The following is a 24,541-nucleotide window of genomic DNA, read 5'->3' as shown; positions in this document are numbered from 1 at the left end:
TTTTAGTACGATTATAAAAATCAAAAATATTTATTCAAGTTTGTATGATACAGAGTATGTACAGGTTTTAAAAATCTAGGCTTAGAATTAAATCTATGCTACCGGACACTCGTCAGTCTTGTCTTTTCAAAACAACGTATCCTTTCTCCCAAATTCTCCCATCACAAGAAGAAAAACTTATAACAAAATTTAATCTTGGGGGACATTGACAATGAATAACGCAACAAAACTAAAACTCTTAAGATCATCACCAATGGTAGAATTTCAGCATATGCATTCATATGATTCGTGATGATCCTAATGACGAAGTATCGATTATAATAGTATCTAGTATTCACACTTCCGCTAGAAACCCAGTTATACACCTATGAACGCTTATCGCATTCAATAAATTACAACTGGAATTAAATTCAGATCAAAACTATGTTTTGACATATGTTCTGTTGTTTTCCTAAATCATCAGAACAATTAAATTAGCAGAGTTGTAACTTATCGAGAATGGTAATTGATTGCCAGTACTATTTCTGCATTTGCAAACTAGATAGAAATTCATAAACCAAATTCATTTTTATATTTTAAATATAAATATCACTTTTACTAGAAAACATGTGATGTAAGAATCAAGTTCAAATGTACCCAGATATGATGAAATAACATTATCACATGGCTGTAAATACTTGACAAAAATAATTTGATAATACGGAAATACTGACTATGGATGTTTAATTTATCGTATGAAGATATACAAGTAAACACAGAAAGGTTGCCGTAACATTGAGTAATGAATAAAATCAAACTGATGACTATAAAAACTATTGCTACATGTGTTTGCAGACAAAAAATGAATAAATAAATGATTGTGCTCTAAAGATACCAAGAAAAAAATGTACTCGTCTTAGAAGACAAGAAATGGGGATGATGCGATCTATTTTATAGTCCAATACTGATAGTAAAGATATAAGCTGATAATACCCTAAAGACAACAGAGACAAGTTCGTTTGACAAGCTTGAGTTGTTGAAAAGACAACAAAGATGTTTTTCACTGTAATTCTCTCCATCGATCATTCATAGTGCATGAAATTGCAGAATAAAACAGAAATTACTTTCTTCTACTTTCGATTCAAGAACACTGACGAATTTTTGAGATCTTGCTTGAGATCTTTCACTATTACTTTTGGATTGATATTCATTAGCTGGCCGAGTGTTGTACAGTTCACTTTCATTTGGTGTCCACCAACTGACATGTATGTATTCAGGCTACCTAAGCTAATCGGTGTGGCAGGGATACCATAATACGAAAATCCTTGAAATGGCTTGAAGGGACGTGAATTTTGGTTCGTTTCCGAAAAGTCCTCATCCATATCAAGCCGGAAGCCTAGCAGATGCTTAGATGAAGGGTTAGTGGACTTGCGAGCGACACATCGAATTTTACCGGGTGAGGAAGGAATTCGTGTTGGGAGTTTGGCAGTTGATTTCTTTGCAACCGCATGGCTCTTGGACTTCTTCATAACTGGTGCTTCTTCGGTTATGGTTTCACTTTTCACAGACTGTTGATCATTGTTACAATTGACTTTAGCCATCATTTTTTCTATGAGCAACTCATAGTTCGATATACTCTCTATTTTCAATTCCAACTTCGGATGTACCGACGAACTATGATTCACCACAAGCGTCGGGTTTGTAAAAGTTTTTTCGCAATGCTTACACTTGAAAAGATTTATATGCTCAACAACATGCTTCCTCATTACAGCGGTAGACATAGTATTGTAAGAGCACTCCGGACAACTGAGCCCTTTCGGCTGCTCCTGTTTCTTAAAGTGCCATGGCAAGTGTGAATGAAACATGTTCTGGTGATGTTCCATTTTACCTTCTGTCTCACAAAATTCGTTGCACCACTGACATATCCAACCCTCTTGTGTATTATCTGATATTTCGATGAACAGAGGAGTTAATTCGGCATGCTTCTTCCTCATGTGCACTTTGAGTGCTCCCTTTCCAGCTTTCTTATCACAATATCCACACTGCATCAGTTTCTGAGGTGAAGGGAGTGGCATGGGCATTTCTTTGTATCTAAAAGGTAATCCAGTTTTCCATTTCACAGATTCATTAGGCTCTTTTGATTCCCTGTGTACCATTTCCCAGTGATTTCTTACAGTCTCCAATTTGCTACTGCGTAAATTACAATAATAGCAACAATAGACAAGCTTCTGGGAAGTGGGAGTAGTTGAAGGCACTTGTTCTTCCTCGATGTCATCACTATATTCCACAAAGGTGACCTTCTTCTGTTGACGTGGAATTATGCTCTGCATAAGGGTATCGGCCGAGCTGATGTTTGAGACTTTAAAAGGCAAATGTGGATGACTGATCTTACGATGTTGAGCGATATCAGTATCAACGGCGCCACTATATGGACAATAGGCACATTTCAGGGTACTTTTATTCGCGTGCATCCGTGAGTGAGCCTTAAGACCGGTAAGATTCACAGCAGTGAACCCACACAGTTTACAGATGTGTGGGGGATTAGTATTTATCCTGATAACCAAATTTTCTTCAACAGGTGGTTTACGCTTGCGTTTTTTCGAGCTCCTACCCGGGCAAATTAAACCATATTCTTTCTCCCAAAAGTCATTAGTTAATTCTGGACCACCAACTGCAGGATTCGGTATAACTTTCTCTGCCATTCCAGAATGTTTAGTACGAATATGTTGGCGCATCATTTGTTCGGAGTTAGTACTCCTATCACAATACGGACAAAGAAAATTTAAACGCTTCAAATGATTTACTTGCACATGCAATTTGAAACCTCGCCATCTGGTGAATTTCATCTTACAGTGCTTGCAAGAGAGTACAGGAACTTTTTCTCCGCTTTTCTTATCTTCAGCTGTAACATGAAAGATTATTACTGGATATGCCAACAATTAATTTGCTAATGTTCGATCCACCTTATCTGTACAGTGTTCATTATCCAACTTATTTAAATTAAAATTCTTACATTTGTCTAGCGCTGCTTCTGGATCTAGTATATCAGTTTCTTCCAAAACGTCATCCTTCAGATCAATGACAAGATCGTTATTATCCTTGCTGGTTTCGTCCAAATCTGGATCTGCTTTTGCATCTAAGACAACGGAAGTATTTTGCGAACTGTCGATAGCATGTGTAGAGTCCAGAGGGTCGGAATTTTTGTCCGGGGTTTTCACCGGGGATTCCGCTACAGTAGTAATTTCTTTTGTGGGCGTTGCGGGCTGTGGAGAAGCTGGTTCAATTACAGACGACGTCGCTTTATCTGCGCTTACGCGTGGGCTGGATTTATTCGATATTCCCTTTATAATATTTGTCTGCCTTTGCAAAAGGGTGTTCACCTAAAATCACGTACAGATCACATGATATTGTTGTAGTATTTCATTTCATTCAGCTAAAAATACTTATGCAGCTTGTAACCAATGACTTTAAGCAAATTTAAATTACGCATCACAAATAAATAGTGCGCTTACCCATTCTTCAATTGAATAATCAGGAGTGAGCATTTCATAATCAGGACTTGAGCCAGTATGTTGTTTTCTGATATGTTTGACCAACGTGTGACGATTTACAGATAAAAAGCCACATGTTCGACAGTGCCATCTAAAATAATAATAACATATTTCAAGTATCCGATTCCATAAAAGTATGGCCATAAAATACGACAAGTTGAAGAACCACCCAAAATATTACAATGACACGAAAATTTCGTCCAAGGACATTTATCGATGGTTGCATAGTGTACAACTTACGTTTTATACTTCAATTCTCGGTATAGGTGATCTCTCAAATCATGTTTATATCGGGTCTCAAAATTGCTACAAAGTGTGCAAACGTACATTATACCATTGGGTTTTCCATAAGGCCCAAATTGACCCATATCCGAATCACTCAATTCGGTAAAATCTTCTGTAACGTTGGTATCAGTCGCTGCAACTTCTGTACTCTCAGAGAATTTCTCGCTCTCAGATTTGTCTATTGATCGTAATTTGTCAACAGCTCGAGTCTTGCTCACCCGCTCATTCACTGAGCTATTCGGTTCCAATATCGTCTTGCCTATTGGAGTTTTAGGCCATACTACTTTGGGTTTTTCGTCACTTAATTTCACTGTTTCAGTAGACAATGTTTTGGTAGATTTCAATTTTGATGGCTTTCCCATGACATCACTGCCCTCGCTTTTGCGTTTGGTACCCTTAGTGGGGGATTCATTAGCGGTTACAGCATCTTCATCTTCCAAAAGGATACCGCGAATGTGTCGAACTCTTGGCATATCTCGCCTCCACAGTGGGGTTGTATCGAATGGTTCATCACTTCCAGCTTGGTCCGTTACTTCGGCAGGTTTTTTCACAGTTCCCTTAATTTTTTGATAGACCATGTCATATTTTACTTGCGGCGAAGCAGAGTGCTTGGAAAGAAAATGCTGTTCAATGTTTATTTTTCCAGAATTTTTGTAAGTGCATTCGCTACATTTGAACTGTGCTCGTTCATCATGTTCTGTTGACGCATGAGAAATCATCTCATTTTTATAAATGCATTTGAAATCGCACAGGTTACATTTCCAATGGTTACCATCACGGTCAGGGGCATCATCTTCGCCACCTTCGTCTTGTACAGCCTGTGCAGTTTCAATGGTTTCAGGTTCTCTGATCACTTTCACAAACGGCCTTTTGTCCGAATGCTTATCTGTGAGATGCCTCTCTACAACGTGCCTATTAAAAAGTACAGAACTATTAAACAACGTAGAATTCGCTCAAGTTTCAATGACAGTTGTTGAAACATTTGAAAAATTTATCGACTGATATAGAGACTGCACCGAATTTAAAAATTCTCTTCATGAGAATTTTTGTAAGATAGCGGTGTCATTAGCTCGTAGCTAATTATTGGTCTATGTTAAGTATATTTCAATGATACTAATAACAAAATCTGTATCCAGTACATAAACTTGTCGCACATTTCAACAGGGACATAAGTCTAGTACACTATCACGATACCATTTGAATCACACCAAATGATCAGGCCAAACTTATTAAGTCTCACATAGTACAAACCTGTGGTAATGGTGGTGATTACAGTGCGAGCACTTGTATAATCTAGAGTCGTGCATTTTTAAGTGAATTCCCATTTTATCTATTCCTATATTTTGTACGTCTTGTCCTGGCTGCGGTGTTAAGCAGTGTGGACAGCGAAAATATGGCTCATCAGAGTGTAGAGCTTTCAGATGACAGCGCAACATCGTGTCATCCACAGTCAAATAATTGCATTCAGCGACGCCACACACATATCTGGTAACAATGAACATCCAATACATAAAATGATATAACCACTAGAAAAATAGTCTGAAAGTCGATGCAAATATGTTACCTTTTGTGTTCGGGGACAAACTTGGGTAAAGAAGAATCGTCTATGTCTTCTTTACTGGTTTCCCGTACTTTGCTTCCCATGCGACCATTTTGGTGCGAACTGCTAGCTAAGTTTACCATCTTATCAAACATTCTCTCTTTCTTGTCTAGGCATGGAACTGGATTAACCGGCCCAGATTCTGGGACAGTTTCATCTTTAGCATGAAGTTGCAGATGCCGAATCATGTTAGTTCTCACCTTAGTTGAGTAAGGACAAACTGCACATAATACTTCTCGATTGTAAATAGCTTGTCGGGGTAACGTGTCTATTTCGTCAGGATTGAAGGATAGTTTCTCAACATCCATGCATTTTTCAGATTCTTTATCTGCCGCCTTAGTAGACAACTTCTTTTTACCTTTTCCTTTTTCTGGGACGCCACGCTGCAAGGTGATTGAACATTTATCATAGAATCATGCCCCATCTACCTATTAATTATTTAAATTCGTCTATTCAGAGTAGTATGAACCTCCAGATACTTACTAGTGGTTGAACAACAAATAAACCATCGGTGGATGGATTTTTGGGATCTGCAGGCACTAATTTATTAGAAGAAAATTTATGCTTGGACTTCATGTGGGCCATAGCTTGGTAAGGCATAGTGCATCTCATTGAACATAATGAGCAGCCGAAACGTTTCAAGCCGTGTGTCTTTAAATGTTCTAATAGGAACCCCACTTTCACAAATCGCTTCTTGCAATGGGCACAGCTTAGGGACTTTCCGTCGGTGGAGGAATTGCAATTTGCCAAGTGGCATTTTAAAAGTTCGACGATATCTGTACTAAAGTTACAACTATCATTTCCGCATTTATACAAATCTTTTCCTGCAAATCCTGTATCTTTAATATCGTCTAAAGTAAGAGGTACTTTTATCTCCTCCGGTGCTGTTGTCACGGTCCTATTTGGATCAATATCTTCATTCGAGTTATCAGTATTACTTGTGACAGGAGTCACTGGTGATTCTTGCGTCTTTTCGGCATTTATTGAACTATCTTCCACTAATTTAATTTGTTTATCGACATTTTGATCAATTTTTATTTCGGGCTTATTTGATTTGTTACTGATATCTAGGTTGTCTTCTAATATTTCTATATCACTGTCTTCATTGTTAAAGATTTTCCTTGGACTTGCATTTTTTGATTTGAGCACTGAATTACTAGACTCTTTCTGTGTCAGAAAGTTATTGAAGGTTCTAGAGTTGTCTACCTTGGCATGTTTTATAATTTGATTATTAGCTTTCAGCTTTTCAGGTATACTTAATGGATCGACAGCAAAATCGAAATTGAATGACCTTTCTTCAAAATCAGTTGGATGAGGTGATTTTTGCGACTGGGATCTTGTTGTCCAGTGGCCATCGATAGTATTTGTTTTAGAATATTCAAGCGATGGTCTTCTCTCCATACCACATTCTGATGAATTCGAGGAGGTAATATTCTCACCTGCTGTATTAGACGGTGATTGAATTGACGGCTCATTTATGTCAAATCGTGAGGAATATTCGTCAAACCCATCGACTTCTGGTAAAGATATCCTCTTACTCGGGCTCTCATCATCTTTGGATTGCTGTGCACAATTTTGTGAAGTAGCTGCACTCGTGACATTACTTTGTCCATCACGATTGTACGAAGTTTGCGGAAACAAGTTTCGTTTTAAGATGCTTATCTTGCCTCTTATGTCCTTGACGACAGGTAACTTCTCTTTTGATGGTGTTTCAGTTAAAATTCCAGAATTTTTTATACAATCCTGCAAGGACAGGTTTTTTGATACTTGCCAATCTTCCTCAGGAATATCCTCGACAGTGGTTACTAGATTCGTGAATTGAAAATCCTCTTCTACATTTTTCACAATTAGTTGATCTATCACATCCTGACTTGTCGATCTCTAAAATAACAACGATAAACTATGTGACTTATTGTATTTGATAAAAATATCGTGCCCATCTCAATATCAACTAATTAAAGTTGGAAAGTTATTTGGTAAAGCTTACCTGTGGCAAGAGACTACGTTCAACAACATACGGTGGCAAATTGGAATGAAAGTTACTAAGGTGATTGTGCAACTCCCAAGACAAATCTGATCCATTAAGGCAATACATACACTGGTATTTGTATATGCCATGCAATTTGTAATGCTGTTGAATATGAATATCAGGTAAAACAATTTCACTCTCAAAATAAGACATGTATCGAATTTCGTAGATAAATACCAGGACTAACGGCAGCAATACTTACAGATACAAGTTGTTCCGGTTTCAAGCTAGTTGCTGGACATAAATGACACTGGTAAACGGATAGCAAAGGGCCATGGATTGTTTTTAAATGCGTCATAAACGCCTCAGGAATATAAAAACTTTTTCCGCATTCTGTAAATCATTAGCAAAAGTGTAACAAAACGCTACAGCGTTGTCCATTCTATTAATTACATGGAATAATTGCTAGGAGTATACTATGACAGGATAATGTACCTTGCTGGCAAATAAATGGCTTCACACTTTCATGGCGATCAATGCAGCCATCAGGCATTTTGTCTCTTATTGTAGTGCCATGTAAGACAGAAACCACACGACCCTCATGACTTTTAGCCTGAAAATTATGTAATTTCTTGCATTTTAACCATGACTAGACATTGCTATTACATCTTTATAGATGAAAACAGATCCAAATCTCACCTGATGTAGTTCTACGTAAGATTGTGTTGCAGCTCTATAAAAACAATAGCTGCACTGATATCGACAGTGTGCATGTTGGACTACTAAATGTGTTTCCATGTGACTCCAATCTTCTAGAACTGTGCAACAGTATGGACAATTTTGACAACCAAACGGCCGTTTCTTATTTTTCTTAATACAGACATTCACGTGTTCATCGAAATGTTTTTTGAAATATTCCAACGAATTTGTTGTATAAATGCAATTCCGTTCCATACACTTGAAGAGATGGCATAATTTTGCAGGCTTGAGCATAGATCGTAAAGCTTCTGTAGATTTGAGTTTCATGATGACTGACTGAGCAATGTGTTCTTTATGCTTCAACATTGTTGGTGGTTTCTTTATTTTGATGAATTTGAAATTTGATTTATGAGGTACAGCTCCGCTCCCAGCTGGTTTTGTCTTTGTATTACTACTGCTTGTGGCACCTTTCTTCATAACGGTGGGTACAAAGACTTTGTTTTTTAGGTTTCCACCCACTTGAATTTTAGGGCTAGATTGCACGGTAACGATATTGGTTACAACTTGCTTTGGAGACTGGGAAGGAGACTGCATATTGTTCATAGGTAATGGTATTATTTTGATCGGTTCTCCATTGTTGCCCAAACTGCTCATGATTCGTTGATTAAGAATGGACCTATTTCCCACTTTCTGTAGAATGATCGGGCTCTTCTTTAGGATTGAAATATTTTGTTTAATTGGCGATGTTCCAACAGCTTTTCTTATATCACTGATCTAAACAAGGAATGGGTATACCATGTTTAGCAACAAATTGAAAAGCGGCATGTAGGCCTGTACGACTAACTACAGAAAAAAACATATTATAATCGGATTGCAACGCGAAAATATAATCAACGATTGAGATACTAAGCAAGTTGATATTACTTACTATTGAATTTTCACTCTCTGTATCATCCGCTGATGGTGCAAGACTAACAACATTTTCTATCCGCAGGAACGAACATTCTTCTTCTGTATCTGTCTGCAGCACATCAGCCCCTAACTCTGAAGCACTGCCCTCTGTTGTAATATATCATACGATTAATATCAACTAATAAAGCACTAAATAAATATATAAAATATTGATATTGCTTAGTTCGAAAAATCACTATTTCATAGTGTCTTATTCTAAGTAAATTAATCACACACCAGTACTGGATAATTGAAGTGCTTCTTGTGTCTCAGGTGGAGTTGAGGGGATTGAGAGCTTATCACCGCTGAGTCGACGGATTCTGATCAAATTTTTTGGAGTAGAAGAATCCTCTGACTGGTCACAGGATGAGTCTTCAGATTTCAAAACGTTTGTGTTGTATAATTGATTAATACTGGACAGAGGTATTGCTGCAGGAGGTTCTGGAATCAAGCGCTTGTCGGTCTTTTCAACCTTTGTTAGTGCATCATTGACAGACTGGCCAGGTGAAGAACTCTTCGCGTTTTGTAGCTGAGCTGCCAGTCTTTGTATGGTACTATGCATAAGTCCTTTAGTAGGGGTATTACCATCAGTTCCTGAGACTTCGAGTAACGAATTGACATCCTGTGACAATATTTCACACTCTGACTGTTCATTGCTGGAATCCGACTCATAAGGTACCGAAGTGCTCATAATTTCAGTGTCACTTGTCTCAGTGTCACTACCAAAGTTTTGGAAATTATCATCAAACGTTGCTAGTGGATCTGTTATTTTGGTTTCCAAATTATTTGAATTCTTTTCCAAATGCTCTACGAATGAAGGAGCTTCTATGCTACTGGATGACAAGTTGAGTTTTGCATCAGACTGAAACATCACTTGGTCAAACAGGCTTGCACCGACATTTGACTCAGGTAAGGTCTTATCAATGAAACTCTCATTTGCTTCTGCATGAACTGGACTTTGCTTTAGTTTTTCCAAAGAATTCATAGATAGTCCAATGGTGCGTTTCTCTGTTGTGTTAAGATCGTCGGATGTTTGGGAGTTTGTGTCCATTTTCACTCTCAGTTGATCAATAATTGATAATGGCTTTGTAACTCCACCTTTGTTCACTTTAATCCCAATATTTTCTACAATTTCTTGCATCTTCTTTCTCCGTTCCAGTTGTATTTCATGTTCCTTGATTGCTATTTCTGGGGGACATACAAACGCACTCAAATTACCACCACCAACCGATGACGATTCTGATTCTTGTTGCAACGATTCACTGGTTTCCAATACAGCAGCACTAATTTTTACCCCCTCTTTAGGAGATTCCATTACATCTTCACTTTTTTCTTCAACCGATGATGTATGGTTGGCAGACTCTACAGGCTTTGTCAAACAGACTTTTTTATCTTTTATGATCACCTCGAGGTTGTCTTTAGGGTGTATGGTTTCACTACTTTCTGCATCTCTATTATCAGCGATTTCAATAACATCATCTAAATTATTTGACTGTTCCATTATGGTTTTCTTATCCTTTACCGAATTGGCTGATTCTTGGATTTCTATGATACAATCGCTATCAGTCAAATCAGTTGGTTTCTGAAAAGTAGATGCTTTATCTGCTGTTAATGCCATGTTTATTAGGATGCCTTTGGCATTAGCACTTGCACGGTGTTTTGAAATAAGATGTTTTTCCATATTGCATTTTTTCAATTGCACGTAATTACAAATCGAACAAATGTAGCCATTCACATTGTCTTCTGCAGGTATGGCATCTTCAACCATTGCAACTGAAACGTTGTCTGCGAATTTCCGACATACCTTATAATAATGTGATCTGATAGAGGACCTTGCAACAGTTTGATAAGTACAGCTAACACATTTGAATCTGTACTCTCCTGTGTGAGTAGTACAATGCTCGTAAAATAATTCTTTTGCAGTTTCTTTTTTACCTTCTGCACTATAAAGGCAGAATCTACAATTGTATTTGAGTTCCTCTTTTTTGTTCGATTGATGCACTCTATCAACAATGTTACTTGATTGCTCAATAGCTTTTTTAGCATCCACTGGCATAAGTCTTGAAATTAAGACTTCATCATCAGGATGGTTCAACTTGTAATGATGAACAATATTTTTACCTGTGAATGTGCATAGCACACAGCTATACTTTTCTGGTCCTGTGAACGCATAATTGAGTAACTTTTCAAACTTCAAAGGACTAAGATCCTCAATTGTGTCAACTTGTGCGATGCTACATGTTTCGTTATCAGTACTACCTTTATTTCCTGTTTGCTTAATCTTAGGTGATGGAGTTTTAGTAACGTTTGCTTTATCCTGAATAATTTCTTTCTGTTCCTGTTTCTCAGGCCATTCCTGTTTCTCAGGCCAAAGTGTGCTGTTAATAGTGCTCACAAATTCAACATTGCTATCTCGCGATGCAGAATCCAATTTATTAAACTGGGTGCTTGGGATACTTTCCAGAATGTTGTCATCACTTTTCAGACTGTAAGCTTCAATTATCCGCGGCATATCTGGTTCATTGGATGAAAGAAAAGACTGATCTTGGACAATGCTGTTAATGACCGCAGAGTCAGAAGGATCAGAAATGGTGAGAGAAGTATCCTTACTTTTATTCGAACTTTCTGGTGGACTGGTCAATTCAGACTCGGATGATGGAACTAAAGGTGATGTAACGGCGGATGTTTTCTTTTTCTTTTTCTTTTTAGATAAAATACCCAATTGCCAATTACACTTCTTCTTTTTTTTCTTCGTAATCCCTTTTTTGAGTCCTTCTGAAGTTTCACAAACATTTTCATCCAATTCTTCATCTGCATCTATATCACTCTCTTTTTCAATTTCATCTGTTGGCTTCTCTGCTGCTGGCTTGGATGTGAGTCCAATTAGGATATCACTTAATAATTCTTCGTTTGTATCTGGTTGAGCTTTATTCGAATTTCTGCAATTCGAATTTCTGGTAATTTTTTTAGTCGATGTAATGCTGCTAGACATAGAAATGTCTGACAGCATGCTGCCTTCATCAGTGAAAGACATTGTGTCGTCAGCTTTGTCTTCTGTAGTTTTTGCAGTCCTACTTTTTCGAGACGACTGTTTCTGCTTGGCGCTAGTTTGCATACGTGTCTTTCTTCTAGAAGGCTTAGAATTTTCATTCAAATCAGGATCAGGATGAGATTGAGGTTCAGGATGAAGAGATATGTCAACTGCTGCAGCTAACTCTGATACATCAATGCCAAAGCTCTCATCAGAAGAACTGTCAAACATTATTTTAGACGAATCAATTTTCGTCACCTCAGTTTTCTCAATTAAAACCCTGGGGACGCGTTTGCTGCGGCGCAAACACATAACTTCCTGGGAATCCTCGGATTTTGGTACTTCCAATGACTGTAGTACTTCTGTTTTTTCTGAAGCTCCACTTTGATCTTCAGTTACTGTTGTTTCTGAATCAGGAAGCAATTTCAACCTCTCAAACCTTGATAACGATTGGGCTAATGGTTTGTTGTCTTCACTATCTGAAGACTCTATGTATTGTTTCGAAAGAACTTTGGATACTCGTCTTGAAGTTCGTTTTTGTGAGCTTACACAAGATTCCACATCATCCTTTTCTTGTAAGTTCTGAGCAGTTTTAGCTTTACTTTTACAAATTGAAGTAGGAGCATCTTTCTTAGCCTCATCACTCTCAGAATTAGTAGAGAGATTGTTTTGTTTCCCATCAATTTTATTAGGCATTTTTACCGAGGAGTTGCTTGAAGGGGTGTTCAGTTCAGAATGCCCTTCCTTGATCAATCTACACATTCGATGTCCAGTCGCAGTTACAACACCTTCACTTATAAACATTTCTCTTATATCTTCCTGCAACATTTCTAGAGAGTTTCTTCTTCTATGTTTTATACGGGCTGGTGTCTTTTCTTCTATCTCTTTATTTTCCTCACTTTTCATTTCATCCTTAGATAAATTCGATCCCACTGGCAAACTATCTGCAACAACATTCTCAACATTAGATTCTACTTTTTTACTCCGTTTAACTCGTTTTTTGGAAGTTGTCTTTTTCTTCGACGTAGGAACTATCACTTCTTCATTCACAGCACTTGAATCACACGTATTTTCAGCATCGTTTACTTCTTTTAGCATCTTGTCATCTTTATTCAAGAGAGCTTCAGGATTGTCATTGTCGTCGTCATTTTTATTTTTAGTTTTCTTTATGTCTTCATTCTTTTCTTCGGTCTCTGCCTTCAGCTTTCGATTCTTTTTAGTTTGTTCGTTTGTTGACTTATTCATTAAACCTAATCTGTCTGCCAAAGATTCCTCTTCCGAACTATCAGAAACAATAACACGTCTTTTTTTTTTTCCTAGTAACTTTCTAGGTTCGATTATTTCATCTTCTTTACTTGAACTGCTACTCTCAGAATCTGACTCTATGATCTTCTTTATTTTTTTCAATTTTTTTGCATGGAGAGCCTCACCTAACTTATGCAATAATTTGGCTTGGTCGAATAGTTCTTTACCTTGGCCAAATTCGAAAGATTTTCTAATTAAAGCCTCGATCCACTCTTTAGTTACTTCTTCCTTTGGTTTAGAAGCATCAGATTCTTTCAAGGCTTCAAGCTCACACGGCTGTTCACTGGGGACTTGTGAACAAGGTGTAGGAACACTAGCTACTACTTCAGGGATGATATCTTTAGCAGTTTGAGCATCCACTTTTATCACTGGAGCAATATCTGTTTCTTTGGCCACTATATTTTTCAGTTGCTCACTTTGAGGAATATTTTTCTCTTCATCTGTTTTTCCGATATCTTCATCTAGTTTCTGTTTAGTTGAATCACTCTCATCTTTCTCATTTACCAATTTTGGACAGTTCGTTTCGGGTAACTGCTCATTTACCGAAGAGCTTGTTTCTTCGACTTTAATTTCAGTTCCAGGCGGATCATTTTTGGGCGGAGGTGCGGAAGGATCAGGGCGTTTGATTTTTGGTATCTTAAATTTCTGAAGACCATATCCTTGCCCAGTTTTTGCCTTTGTATCAATTACACCGTACAGACTTTCTAATGGGGAGTGCAATTTGTCTTTCGAGCCTACTTCTTTTTCATCATGCTCAGATTCTCGACGATTTTTCATATCCGCCGATTTTTGAATTTTGTTCTTTTCCTTCGTCTTCAATTGCGTACCACTGGGAATATTTTTTGAAGGACCTTTGGTCTCACAACTTCGTCTCCTTGGATCTCTATCACCTGGTAAGCTGACAGCATCCTTAGCTTTATCAGGTACGTTTAAGGAATCTTTGAGCAAACGAGGGTCCCTGACAGTTGCTGCAGTCACAGTTTCTCTAGGTTGAGCAGTACTTTGTGGCTGTTGCTCACATCGCATACGAGGGTCTCTTTCAGAGACTCTGTTATCCCTATTCAACCGAACACGATTGTCTCTTTCATTGGCATTGGGTTCCCAATCGGCTCTCCGAGAATCGCGAGCAAACGGACCTCGCGAGTCAGATCTACCTCGATCACTGTAAAAACGATCCCTTCCTCGTCCTCTTCTTGTCCAATCTTTTTCAGGCCTTTCTCTCTCTCTGGCCCACAGTCCAGGAGTACCTGGCCTATTATATGGTGCTGGTGTTCCGGGTCTACAATTAGGACCGTCTGTGTTTGTTCTACCACGACTAGAGTCACCACCGTCTCTTCTGTACCCTACATCACTTACTCTAGTTGATGATGTATCCCACGTGTGACGTCCTTGAGAAATTTCGGAAGATCTATCATACGATGGATCATAAGTCCTATTTTCCATTCTGGAATTCCGGTAGTGGGTTCCAGTTGGAAAGTTGGGTGGTGATAACATCGGTTGAACTGTTGTAGGGCCCATGGGTTCCTCCCTGAATACACCTTCAGGATTTAAACCATGGTTCAGTTCCTGAGGTCGAGATGTGGGATTGGGTAAAGGCCTGTTAGGTGGATGAGGGTTGAACTGTGAGAAGTTTGGATCGGGATCATTCATTGGATGAAAATCCACTGGTATGCCTTGAGAACATCCTGGTCCCATTGGCCACATATCTTGGTGAAAATTTGAATTGTTGGGAGGTCTTTGGTAAGAATTTGGAGCAGGAACTGATGGTCGAATATTTCCAGTATAAGTCGCTGGAGATCCCCACTGCGAATTAGGGAAATCGGGTATAATAGGAGAAGGTAACAATGGTGGCCTTTTTGTTGTTGGCCCAGGCATTCTGGGGAAGAAATCAACATTTTCTCTTCTGTAATCTTCAATTTGACCCGACATGAGAGTTGGATCAGGCACTACGTTTGGTTGACTACGCCTTTGGTAAAGTGGTGTGTTTCTTGTACTGTCGTCAGATTTTGGGACAATATCGATATTATTCCGGAGATTTGAATATCCTACGTTACTTAGTTGATCATCTACTATTCGAGATAAATTACTAGATACATTTTTATCTTTGGTATCGTCTCCTGAGTCATGTAGGTCTCGGAATTGACGAGGATGCCTTTCATAATTATCCGCATAGCGATGCTCTCTTTCGTTCTCCTTTTCTTTGACTACATTTTGTAATGGAGACGGCGGTCGATTTCTGTGATCAGCTGATTTCTCCGAATTCAATAATCCAGGAGATAATAGCGGCTGTGATATCCTTGGAGGAGGTGACGCCGATTTGATATCCCCAGCTTTTGAAGCTTCAAGTCTTGTATTCAGGGGAGAATTCGAAGGTTTATTAGGTAAAAGCCTTCGGGCAGTCAGTTTAACAATATGTTTGTCCACTTCTTCCCACCGCCTTTCACTTTCTCTATCAATGTCCGCTTGTGTCAGTACAAAACTGTTAGGAACCTCAGATTCGTTGCTATCTTTATGACTTTTGTGTTCATGTTTTCCTGATGTTTCTTTCCTACTTCTGTTGATTTTTTCGCCACTAACTTCCTTTGTTGATTTACAGAATTCTTCATTGATGATACTATCTTTGTGATGCTTATCTTTTTTTGTTTTATCTCCCTCATCGCTAAGTAATTCTGCTAAATCTTCTATAGATAGCGGTGGTTCTGTAAGCACCGATGGAGGCGATACCAACAAAGGTGTCGAAGGTTTTGGACTCACTTTTGGCAGGTTCACACCTTCTTTATGTCTTGGCGACATCATTTTCAACCTTGGGAACAACATATCAGGATCAGGAGACTTAAGCCTAGTTTCTAGAACATTTACTGGGGATTGTGGGCTGCCGTCCAAATGCGCGGAACTGGCATTAACGTTGCCTAGTCTAGTTTTATCAAAAACTGACTTAATTTTACGTAATCCTCCCAAAGAAGGTACAGGTACAGTCGGTATATGTCGGGTTGCCATTGGTATATGAGGCCTGCCCTCTGGAATGACTTTTGGTTGCAGATTATTGGAAACGGATTTTGCTGTAGTCACTAAGTCGGTACCAGGAATGACTCCTGGTTGACACGTGCTTTTACGTGACTTGGTGATTTGAATTTCCGATTCTTCAAGCATATCCCATTCTGAGAAAATATCGTTACTATCTGAACCACAATGAGTGGTATTGTGATTTTCGGAACTCTTGTCTTTGTCGCATTCGCCTTTTCGCTCCATCGGAATGATGATCGGAGCTGTTACCGGTATATTCTCACACTGATCTGGGCTGGCGGGTTTACTATCACATTTACTAAGGCTTCCTTCCTCTTTTCGCTCTGTTGGAATAATGATAGGGGTTGATCTTGGCATATGGTCAGGGCTAGCAGGTGGGCTAGGGCTTGCCGGAGTTTCATGATCCATCGTTCCTATTGAAGGTTTTTCGGGTGACGCAATGCTGACCGTTTTCCTCAAACTGTAAGAAAAACCGTTTTCAGTCTCTGTCATTTATTTAATTACAGATGCTCCTCAGAATTGTATGAAAGTACCCATCGAAGTGATTAACATTAATACAATTTGAAGCTTCAGAACCATTTTTTTACCAATTCGATAAAGATTTCCTAGCGTATTATTCAGTACTACGCTTTTGCTCTAGATCGGTAAAAAATATGTTTTCTTATATAGCTCAATCTTTTCTATACATGATAAGGTAGCAGTGTTTAGAATATTGTATTGTTTCTAATCGTAAGATACACCTACCTCGTATTCTGCGGAGTATTCTCTCCAGACTTTTTGTGCAAAGTATTCAACCCTGTCGAATTCCCCTGAAAGTCATGTTCAGTTAGACAAACGGGGGTGGATAAATATACGCGAGACTAATAGAGTTTAGTTACAGAAAATGAATGGAGGGGTGAGAATTGAAAAGTGCCGACAGTTTAAATCAGTACTGCAAGGAAAGCTATATCTCAGAGTAAATCAAAATATTTTCTGAATATCTTATTTCCCAAACAAATAAATTTCCGATTTCGCTTAAGGCACAAATCCTGTATTCCAAATCAATAAAACTACTTATTTAAATGCCGAATCCAAACATATATAATGTTTGAAACTAAATCGATAAGAGAGCGTCTTTAGTCCGAACAGTCAAAACGTACTTAAAGGCATTCTTAAAGTAGAAACATTCCTATGGATTCTAAGCGAAGAAGCGACTTTAATTGATCACCGAACGCGTATACATCGTGTATTTCGGAGGGTCCTTCGAAATATTTCCTCTCTTTGATCCTAACTTTATTGTTCTTTTTCATTTTCACCCTACTTCATGAACCTCAGAAATATACCAAGGGTATTTAAATCCGGACGTAAGGGGAGACTAGATTACAGAGGGATGTGTATGTACATATTCCACATTGACAATTGTATTACATGTAAGAGCAACAGCGAAACATTTTTGTAAAATTTGTCAATTTATATTCAATCGTGGTATCGAACTTTTGCCCGATGAAATTCATATTGCCAAGATATAATCATCCTTTGGGAACTCGTAAACTCCATATGGTTGAAGTAACGGTAGATAATGTTCTATTAATTGGAAGGAGACCATTTCGTTGCGCAAAATACAGCAACATATGTAATTAACACGCTACTTGCAATAAACAAAGTAATACTTGGTATTCAAATTTATAAAAGATAATTAGCGGCCAAAGTTATATATTAAAGAATCTGGCTGCAAAGCAGTTATGGAGGTACAAATAACTGTAGATACCTTTTCTACTTTATTGTGTAGCTTCTGGAGTACATCCTCGCATCTCTGTAAGGTTTCAATCCTCAACCTGTATAATCGGGATATCAATAATTAATTGTCAATCATACATGTTATACATATCAATTTGTTTTCAACATTGGTCTTTCTTTCTTCTTCTTTTTTTTCAAATATATGTTAGGAAATCAGGAAGTTCATTGCCAGTAAACGGAAGATCACAGTCGTTATGGCAGCTTTGCTGAATAAAATTGTCTCACAATAACTTCAATCTACCATAGAATTTTTGCTACGTTCTAAATGATATTATTCAATCTACTACTCGAAATAGGCTGGAATTATCCAGTACAAGTATACGTGAATTATGATATCATGAAAGCCGATACAATATTTAGACAACAGTGGAAACATGAATTGGAATTTCCACATCAGTTAGACACGATCAAAAGGAGGTGCAACGCAAAAAATTCTAGACTCGTTTCGACAACTTATTCTTATGGAACTGTCGCAAATATAGACTGATAGACCGACGTATTGATTTTCTTTAACAACTTTAAAATCAATAAACCGAAGAGTTTGCTACCTGATAGGATATCTGATCTACGACTAAATCCTCGGCTTAACATCGATTGGAAATCGTGATGTTGTTCTACTAGGCTTCTTGAAGATATTCATTCCGAATCTCAAATAGAGAAGCAGCAACTATTAGATTTGTTATAATAAAATTCAAAGCTCATCTTAAGTCGTTGGCCACTTTGCGAACGATGGTAAAATTGTAGTATGTTGAAAAGCTTCAGTTGGATGATAACATTTTATGTTGTGTGTTTGTGACGTACATCAGAGTGTTTCTTCAGATTCCAACGAATTGTTCTACCACAGTTACACATTACGGTATAGAAAGATACGTACAAATATTTTCTACAACTTGAATGAAATTTTCAATAGGAAGTAGGCGTCCCCACTGGACCACAAAATCAAGTATTGCCTAATAAATCTAAATGGATTCTCACAGAAATTGGACGTCCTCCTGAACAGGTTTTTCACGCTCAGCTGAAACGAACGATCGATATAATATGATAGTCTGCGAAGAAGACTAGCGAAAATTATTAATGTCCAGAACAACCCCTTGTCTACCATACCCCGCTCGATCACTGTATTTTTCCTATAACATCACTCTGTCGACATTGATTGAATTAGTCATCGCGACTCGGAAAATACAAACCTATTATTTTTTACTAAATGAGGTAAGTTTCTACTTTCATTTTACGCTATCCTTATTCCCAATGAAAATACAGCCTTACACTCGACACAACTCGAATACAGTACAAGTTTTTAAGACTAAAATGCATGCGATGGATCTCATTTCCCCAATGTTTTCAACTACGAGTCGCGTACCTATTCTGCACACTAAATTTAGACACTTCCTGTCAACATTGCAGCTGCTCACTCTGGTGAAGGCTACCCTAAGACAATCCGACCGAAACAAACAAAATCGAAACTCATTCAACGCAACTCCTGACTTGCCATTGACCCTTGTCATCGCCCTAGCTTTTCTAGTCGGAAACCCGTACAGAGTAAGTGAACTTACTCAGTTACTGCTTAACACTTGGAAAAAGGCTCATTTGGACCCGAGGGTCATGAAGGATGCGAAAATGCTTTCGGATTATTGATAATGTTTCAATTTTACAAAACGGTAGGAGCCGACGATAAGCAAAATATTAATGAGGCGGCTGATCTTAAACTTGCGAATCTATCCGAACGATCGAAGAGGCGACAAACATGCCGAGTCCATACATTGTATTACGTTGACATTGAAGCTAAGCGATCATCTAATTACCGATCACGAACGATAATTCTATTTCCACATGTCTTACCGATAAAACATGACGTAAAGAAAACGTAACGATGATGAATTCACGGTATATACTAAGTCGTCGCATGTAACGCAAACCCGCCAACTGTCGATTTACAACAATCGCTGTTATAATTGCGGCTTTGACATAATCGTGACTTTGGTCATAAGGTGCGATATTAATAATTGCCAAATTTACTCCGGGCATAGCCTCACCTATCGGCCCAAGATGTCGACGAAGTACATCAATATGATTAATCAAACTAACGCGGCTTGTGACTAACAAATGTGATATGTAAACGAAGGTGTGTGTGTGTATGTATGCTTTTACGCAGTTTCGATAATACCATGATAATAATTGTGAAAATAGTTGTATTGGCTGCTATGAGTGAGCTACTGGAACAACAACCATTGCATATTCGATGAATACAAAGATCGTTCGTCGTTCGACAACTGCATATTATGTCGTTGAATGCGAGTCGAGCGATTACAACGATATCGATTTCGTGTTATCAGAATGAAAAGTATCATATTCTCTGGTAACTGCGCAAATTCTAATGTCGTTCACCCCCGAACACAAGCACAACGTCGAGCCTATAAAGATCGAAGGAAGGTAAAACTCCGGAGTAAATCACCCTCATGCGACGAATGAATGAATGTGCATTCGTTTTCGTGCAGTAAAAAAGAACGACGTAGCCAGGGGGAAGACGAAGCAAATATAGGCAACAACGATTGCCCCTGAACAGGGGGAATCTACGATAACGAGGAAAACGAACACGACAGAACACACCAGTCTTCGCTAACACATGACGTGCATAGCTTGACTTTAATGCACTCCTTTTAAAAGCAGATATACGAAGTTACGATTGGGGCGGTGGCCCCAGGGTGCTCGATCTTCGATCTCTTGCAGTAAATTATTATTATTATTATTATTATTATTATTATTATTATTATTTGTTTTTTGTTCTATGGAATGTATAGTTACAGGTATACAGGGCACCTCGTCATCGAGGACTGGAAGTGACGTACTTTCTTTTGCTGTTAGAGAGGATTCCGTGTAGACTCTGCATCTTCTGCAACTGTGCTTCCCGTGACTTATCCTTGACCTTCTGGAGCCGCTCGATCATCGCCTCCAAGAATGGAATGTACTTTTGCATCTCGGCAAACTTCGTGTCGTATTCGTCCATGTTGGCTTGTAACTTCGGATTACCTAAGTCCACAGTTAAATCGTTTATGGCTTCCAATTATTGAGAATGTAGTCTTCTTGCGATGTTGTATCATGACAAGTAGCGCTTCGATAACTTCTACGTCGCTGACGGAGTTCCGGTCTTATCACAACAGGCGTACAACGAGTCTATTTCTCTGTGCAAATAGATTATTACAACTTTAGAAGCTTTTACCATCGCTCAATAAATGTCTTACGCGCTGCCTCATTGATTTGCACGACTCTTTGAAATAAGACCAGCCTACACAGCGGACAACGCGGTAGGAGGTACGGAGTAATGCGGCTCAATTCCTACTTTGTCATATGTTCGTGAAATTTACAATTTATCCAAAAATTTTTTCTCTATTGATTTACCGAGACACAGCCGATTGATTATAGGTGAAAATTATAAGTTCGCTTCGGATTCGACGCACTACGGATTCCAATAACTTGAAACGTATTTTCATGGTCGAGTAACAATTTCAAAAAATAAGTTCCAGCAATGAGCAAGTTCAAGTTACGCACTTGAACGGAGAACCAAGATCAAATAATATCCGGCTGAATCATGAACCACGTCCAGCCAAAGAGTAATTTTTTCAGGCGAACAACTTATCGCTACCTCGATGTATGTGTAACGATTCCTAGAAATCTAACTTGAAACGGCGAACAAAATTTATTATATAGAAAGGTGTTATTCGATAGAGTATGTCACCGAAGCCGGAGATTAGACTTGTAATGAATAAAAACTGCTGTGTCGGTTTGCGATAATATCAAACATTACGACAAATTAATCGTTCAATGAAAACCTTCTGAAAGATTTTGGAAAAAAAGAGCACTGCGTACTTCCTGCGTTGCGTTTCCACACCCATAATCGAGTTTCGTTAATTTATTTGTATTATTTAATTGCAAATATATAGTTTAAAATTAATCCCTAACATGCACATGCAACCCTCTCATTCCATTCATTCAAGATCTTAACTACCGACATGCAAGCTCTAAATCTAAAGGAAAATCCGGTTCGTGAGGAATAGGTACGTACGTACGTACGTACATGGGAAGGATTTCGCATCACGTAAACATGTAATACACACTCCGATCTACAAGGTTATATACACAGTTTTTACGACGTCATCCATACGATGGCGTCAATTGTCATTTGAACAACGAACATTTATTTTTATACTTTTAAAATCCCTTCGTTTTATCTACTCTGTGTGCATGGCCAGTAGGAAACTTGATATGACCGAATGTATGCCGATGTTACTGCCGTATCGTCTTGATTTCTGACACAGTTTTACACCCATGGAGCGCACCTCTTTTAGCGTGAAGCATATTCAGGCTCCGTCTCTTTCAAGATCACGTCAGCATCAGCAATCGACTTCCTAGGCATTTGGGCTCTCACCCACCGCCTAGGATCTTTGGTCAATCAAAAGCGAGCGCAAAGACGTAGTGCGATCGTTTTTCTATACATATCGACCTTCTATGGATATGTGGGCGTACGTGAGCGTAAGTTACACGTAACGCTCGTGTGCGTGGAAAATCATATGGCTATGAATCGCCATCACGGCTCATAACTCGAAGATAGGAGAAAAAAAAAAATACCGTAAAACGAAGGATTCCATCGAGTCCCCGACCACGTTACCTAACTGTAGCGAGACGAGACACGATGAAGACGTAGCATATTTTTCTCTGTTTAGCGATGACACCCTGCACAGCGCGACTGGCGTACATAGACATAAATTATACATATATGTACGCGTCGGCGGAAACGTGTTTTTATCGCCAAGCCATGAGCCAAGATCCGCATGATATTATCACAAATGGGATTGAGTATCGATGTATTTGTCCCTCGTATTTTGCCTCTGGTATAAAGTTCAACGACATCGGGATCGGCGTTACAAGTTCTACAGGTAGCAAACGTTCCTTTCATCTATCGTTTGTATCGCGCAAAATATGTGAAAGCAGCTATATGAAGTTCTTTGCACGTTTCAGGCGATAAAAATTCACTCGAACGACTGCAATCGTTGCATCTTTCTACATGGGTAGGCATAATCGATCACTAATTCTTCGATACATTCAATGTTGTCAAACCTCGTGCCAAACTAACTGGATTCGTACAACAATACTTTAAGTAAATATCAAGATTGTGGCGCGTGGTGGCAATAATACCTACTTGCAGCTGTACGAAAACTAGAATCCACAAATTATCCACGAATAAAAAATCTTTTCCAGTGCTATTTATTGTACGTAACACGTATTTTTATGCGTCGCGGATTAAAGGACGGCGTTAACGATCTGAATTTGATTACAGTAGAATTTGTTGCGATTCCCAATAAAAACGAAAGAAACGTATAAATAAATCAGCACTCTCCGCACGATAAGATAAAATTAGCAACGCAACGATAGGTTCGGAGTGCAACCAATTGTTAGCCACGTCACGGAAACTCTGCAAGGTATACTAAAAGTGTGGAGCTAGACAGAAACTTTACGGACTTGCATCGCTGTAAGCAATTTTTAACGACGTCATGCGCATGTATCAATACATCACCGCATCAGTTCATATCCGCTCGAACGAATTTCGAGAGCTTAAACACTCTGGAAACGGAAACTATGTTTGCGATTTTCAACAAATTATTCGTTTCCGGTGAACTGGAAATCCGAAAAAACATTGCCACTACATCACAAAATTGATTTATAAAGATCAACCAAGAGTGCTCTTACACCATGCCCTTTGCCAACATAAATATGGTCACGAGGTATTTTATTCCAGGAATTAGTGAGTATTATCGCCGAATTTGCATAATGCAACCATGTAAAAATAATTACTCGTTCAGAAACATGAATTTTACTATGTCAGGGTACATCCAGGAAGTTTCTTTTTCCCTTCGTTAGTTTTCAAATGAGAACCACTGCTTCGGCACACGCTGTTCACATAGGCATATAATGTACCAGAGGTCAGTGAGCTGTGCGGAGTTTCAAAATCCAATGTTTCACTCTTAGGTGTCGTCTCTCTGGATCGTTAGGATGCTTGCGTAAACATCCGTGTCCATTTTGTTTTCTTGCAACATATCCTTTGCAGTACGTTATTATCCTTTATGGACGTCTTAATTTCTTTGACGCTTTGACGATTGAGGCCAAATTTGATTAGGCAGGCGGTCACACCATTTTTCAAGATTTACCTAACTAGCCACGCACGAGATGAAGCTACCGTATTCCTAAGTCGAGAAAACACGAAGTCCCCCGTTTTACTTCACCTACAGGCATCTTAATTCACATTATTTGAATACCGACTCTTCGTGCTTAGGTCTAGGACTACTACATAATACACCGGCGCTTTTTTATGTACGTAC

At 38.6% G+C, this 24,541-nt stretch overlaps 1 protein-coding gene across 7 annotated transcripts in view; it reads right to left on the bottom strand.

Moving 5' to 3' along the window:
* Window positions 1-24,541, bottom strand: part of LOC105692049 — a 27,710-nt gene continuing 3,169 nt past the window's right edge. For 5 of the 7 annotated variants that reach the window (XM_012410957.3, XM_048650252.1, XM_048650251.1 and 2 more), the window contains exons 2-17: window positions 21,017-21,197; window positions 18,142-18,208; window positions 17,139-17,203; window positions 9,272-16,854; window positions 9,012-9,142; window positions 8,084-8,857; window positions 7,880-7,997; window positions 7,647-7,777; window positions 7,403-7,546; window positions 5,899-7,296; window positions 5,380-5,798; window positions 5,067-5,300; window positions 3,771-4,727; window positions 3,492-3,621; window positions 2,993-3,359; window positions 1-2,881 (exon numbers count right to left, since the gene is read on the bottom strand). In XM_012410957.3, the coding sequence (XP_012266380.2) occupies window positions 1,110-2,881; window positions 2,993-3,359; window positions 3,492-3,621; window positions 3,771-4,727; window positions 5,067-5,300; window positions 5,380-5,798; window positions 5,899-7,296; window positions 7,403-7,546; window positions 7,647-7,777; window positions 7,880-7,997; window positions 8,084-8,857; window positions 9,012-9,142; window positions 9,272-16,854; window positions 17,139-17,203; window positions 18,142-18,208; window positions 21,017-21,197 (14,471 nt within the window). In that variant the 3' untranslated portion in view covers window positions 1-1,109. Of the gene's footprint in view, window positions 2,882-2,992; window positions 3,360-3,491; window positions 3,622-3,770; window positions 4,728-5,066; window positions 5,301-5,379; window positions 5,799-5,898; window positions 7,297-7,402; window positions 7,547-7,646; window positions 7,778-7,879; window positions 7,998-8,083; window positions 8,858-9,011; window positions 9,143-9,271; window positions 16,855-17,138; window positions 17,204-18,141; window positions 18,209-21,016; window positions 21,198-22,242; window positions 22,267-23,364; window positions 24,533-24,541 lie in introns of those variants that run through there. The other 2 variants (XM_048650249.1, XM_048650253.1) reach the window with 2 other exon arrangements.

Source organism: Athalia rosae, chromosome 2, assembly GCF_917208135.1.
Source record: "Athalia rosae chromosome 2, iyAthRosa1.1, whole genome shotgun sequence".
NCBI classification, from domain to species: Eukaryota; Metazoa; Arthropoda; class Insecta; order Hymenoptera; family Athaliidae; genus Athalia; species Athalia rosae.
The sequence above is the reverse complement of the archived record's forward strand: the minus strand, read 5'-3'. Positions and strand labels throughout refer to the sequence as shown.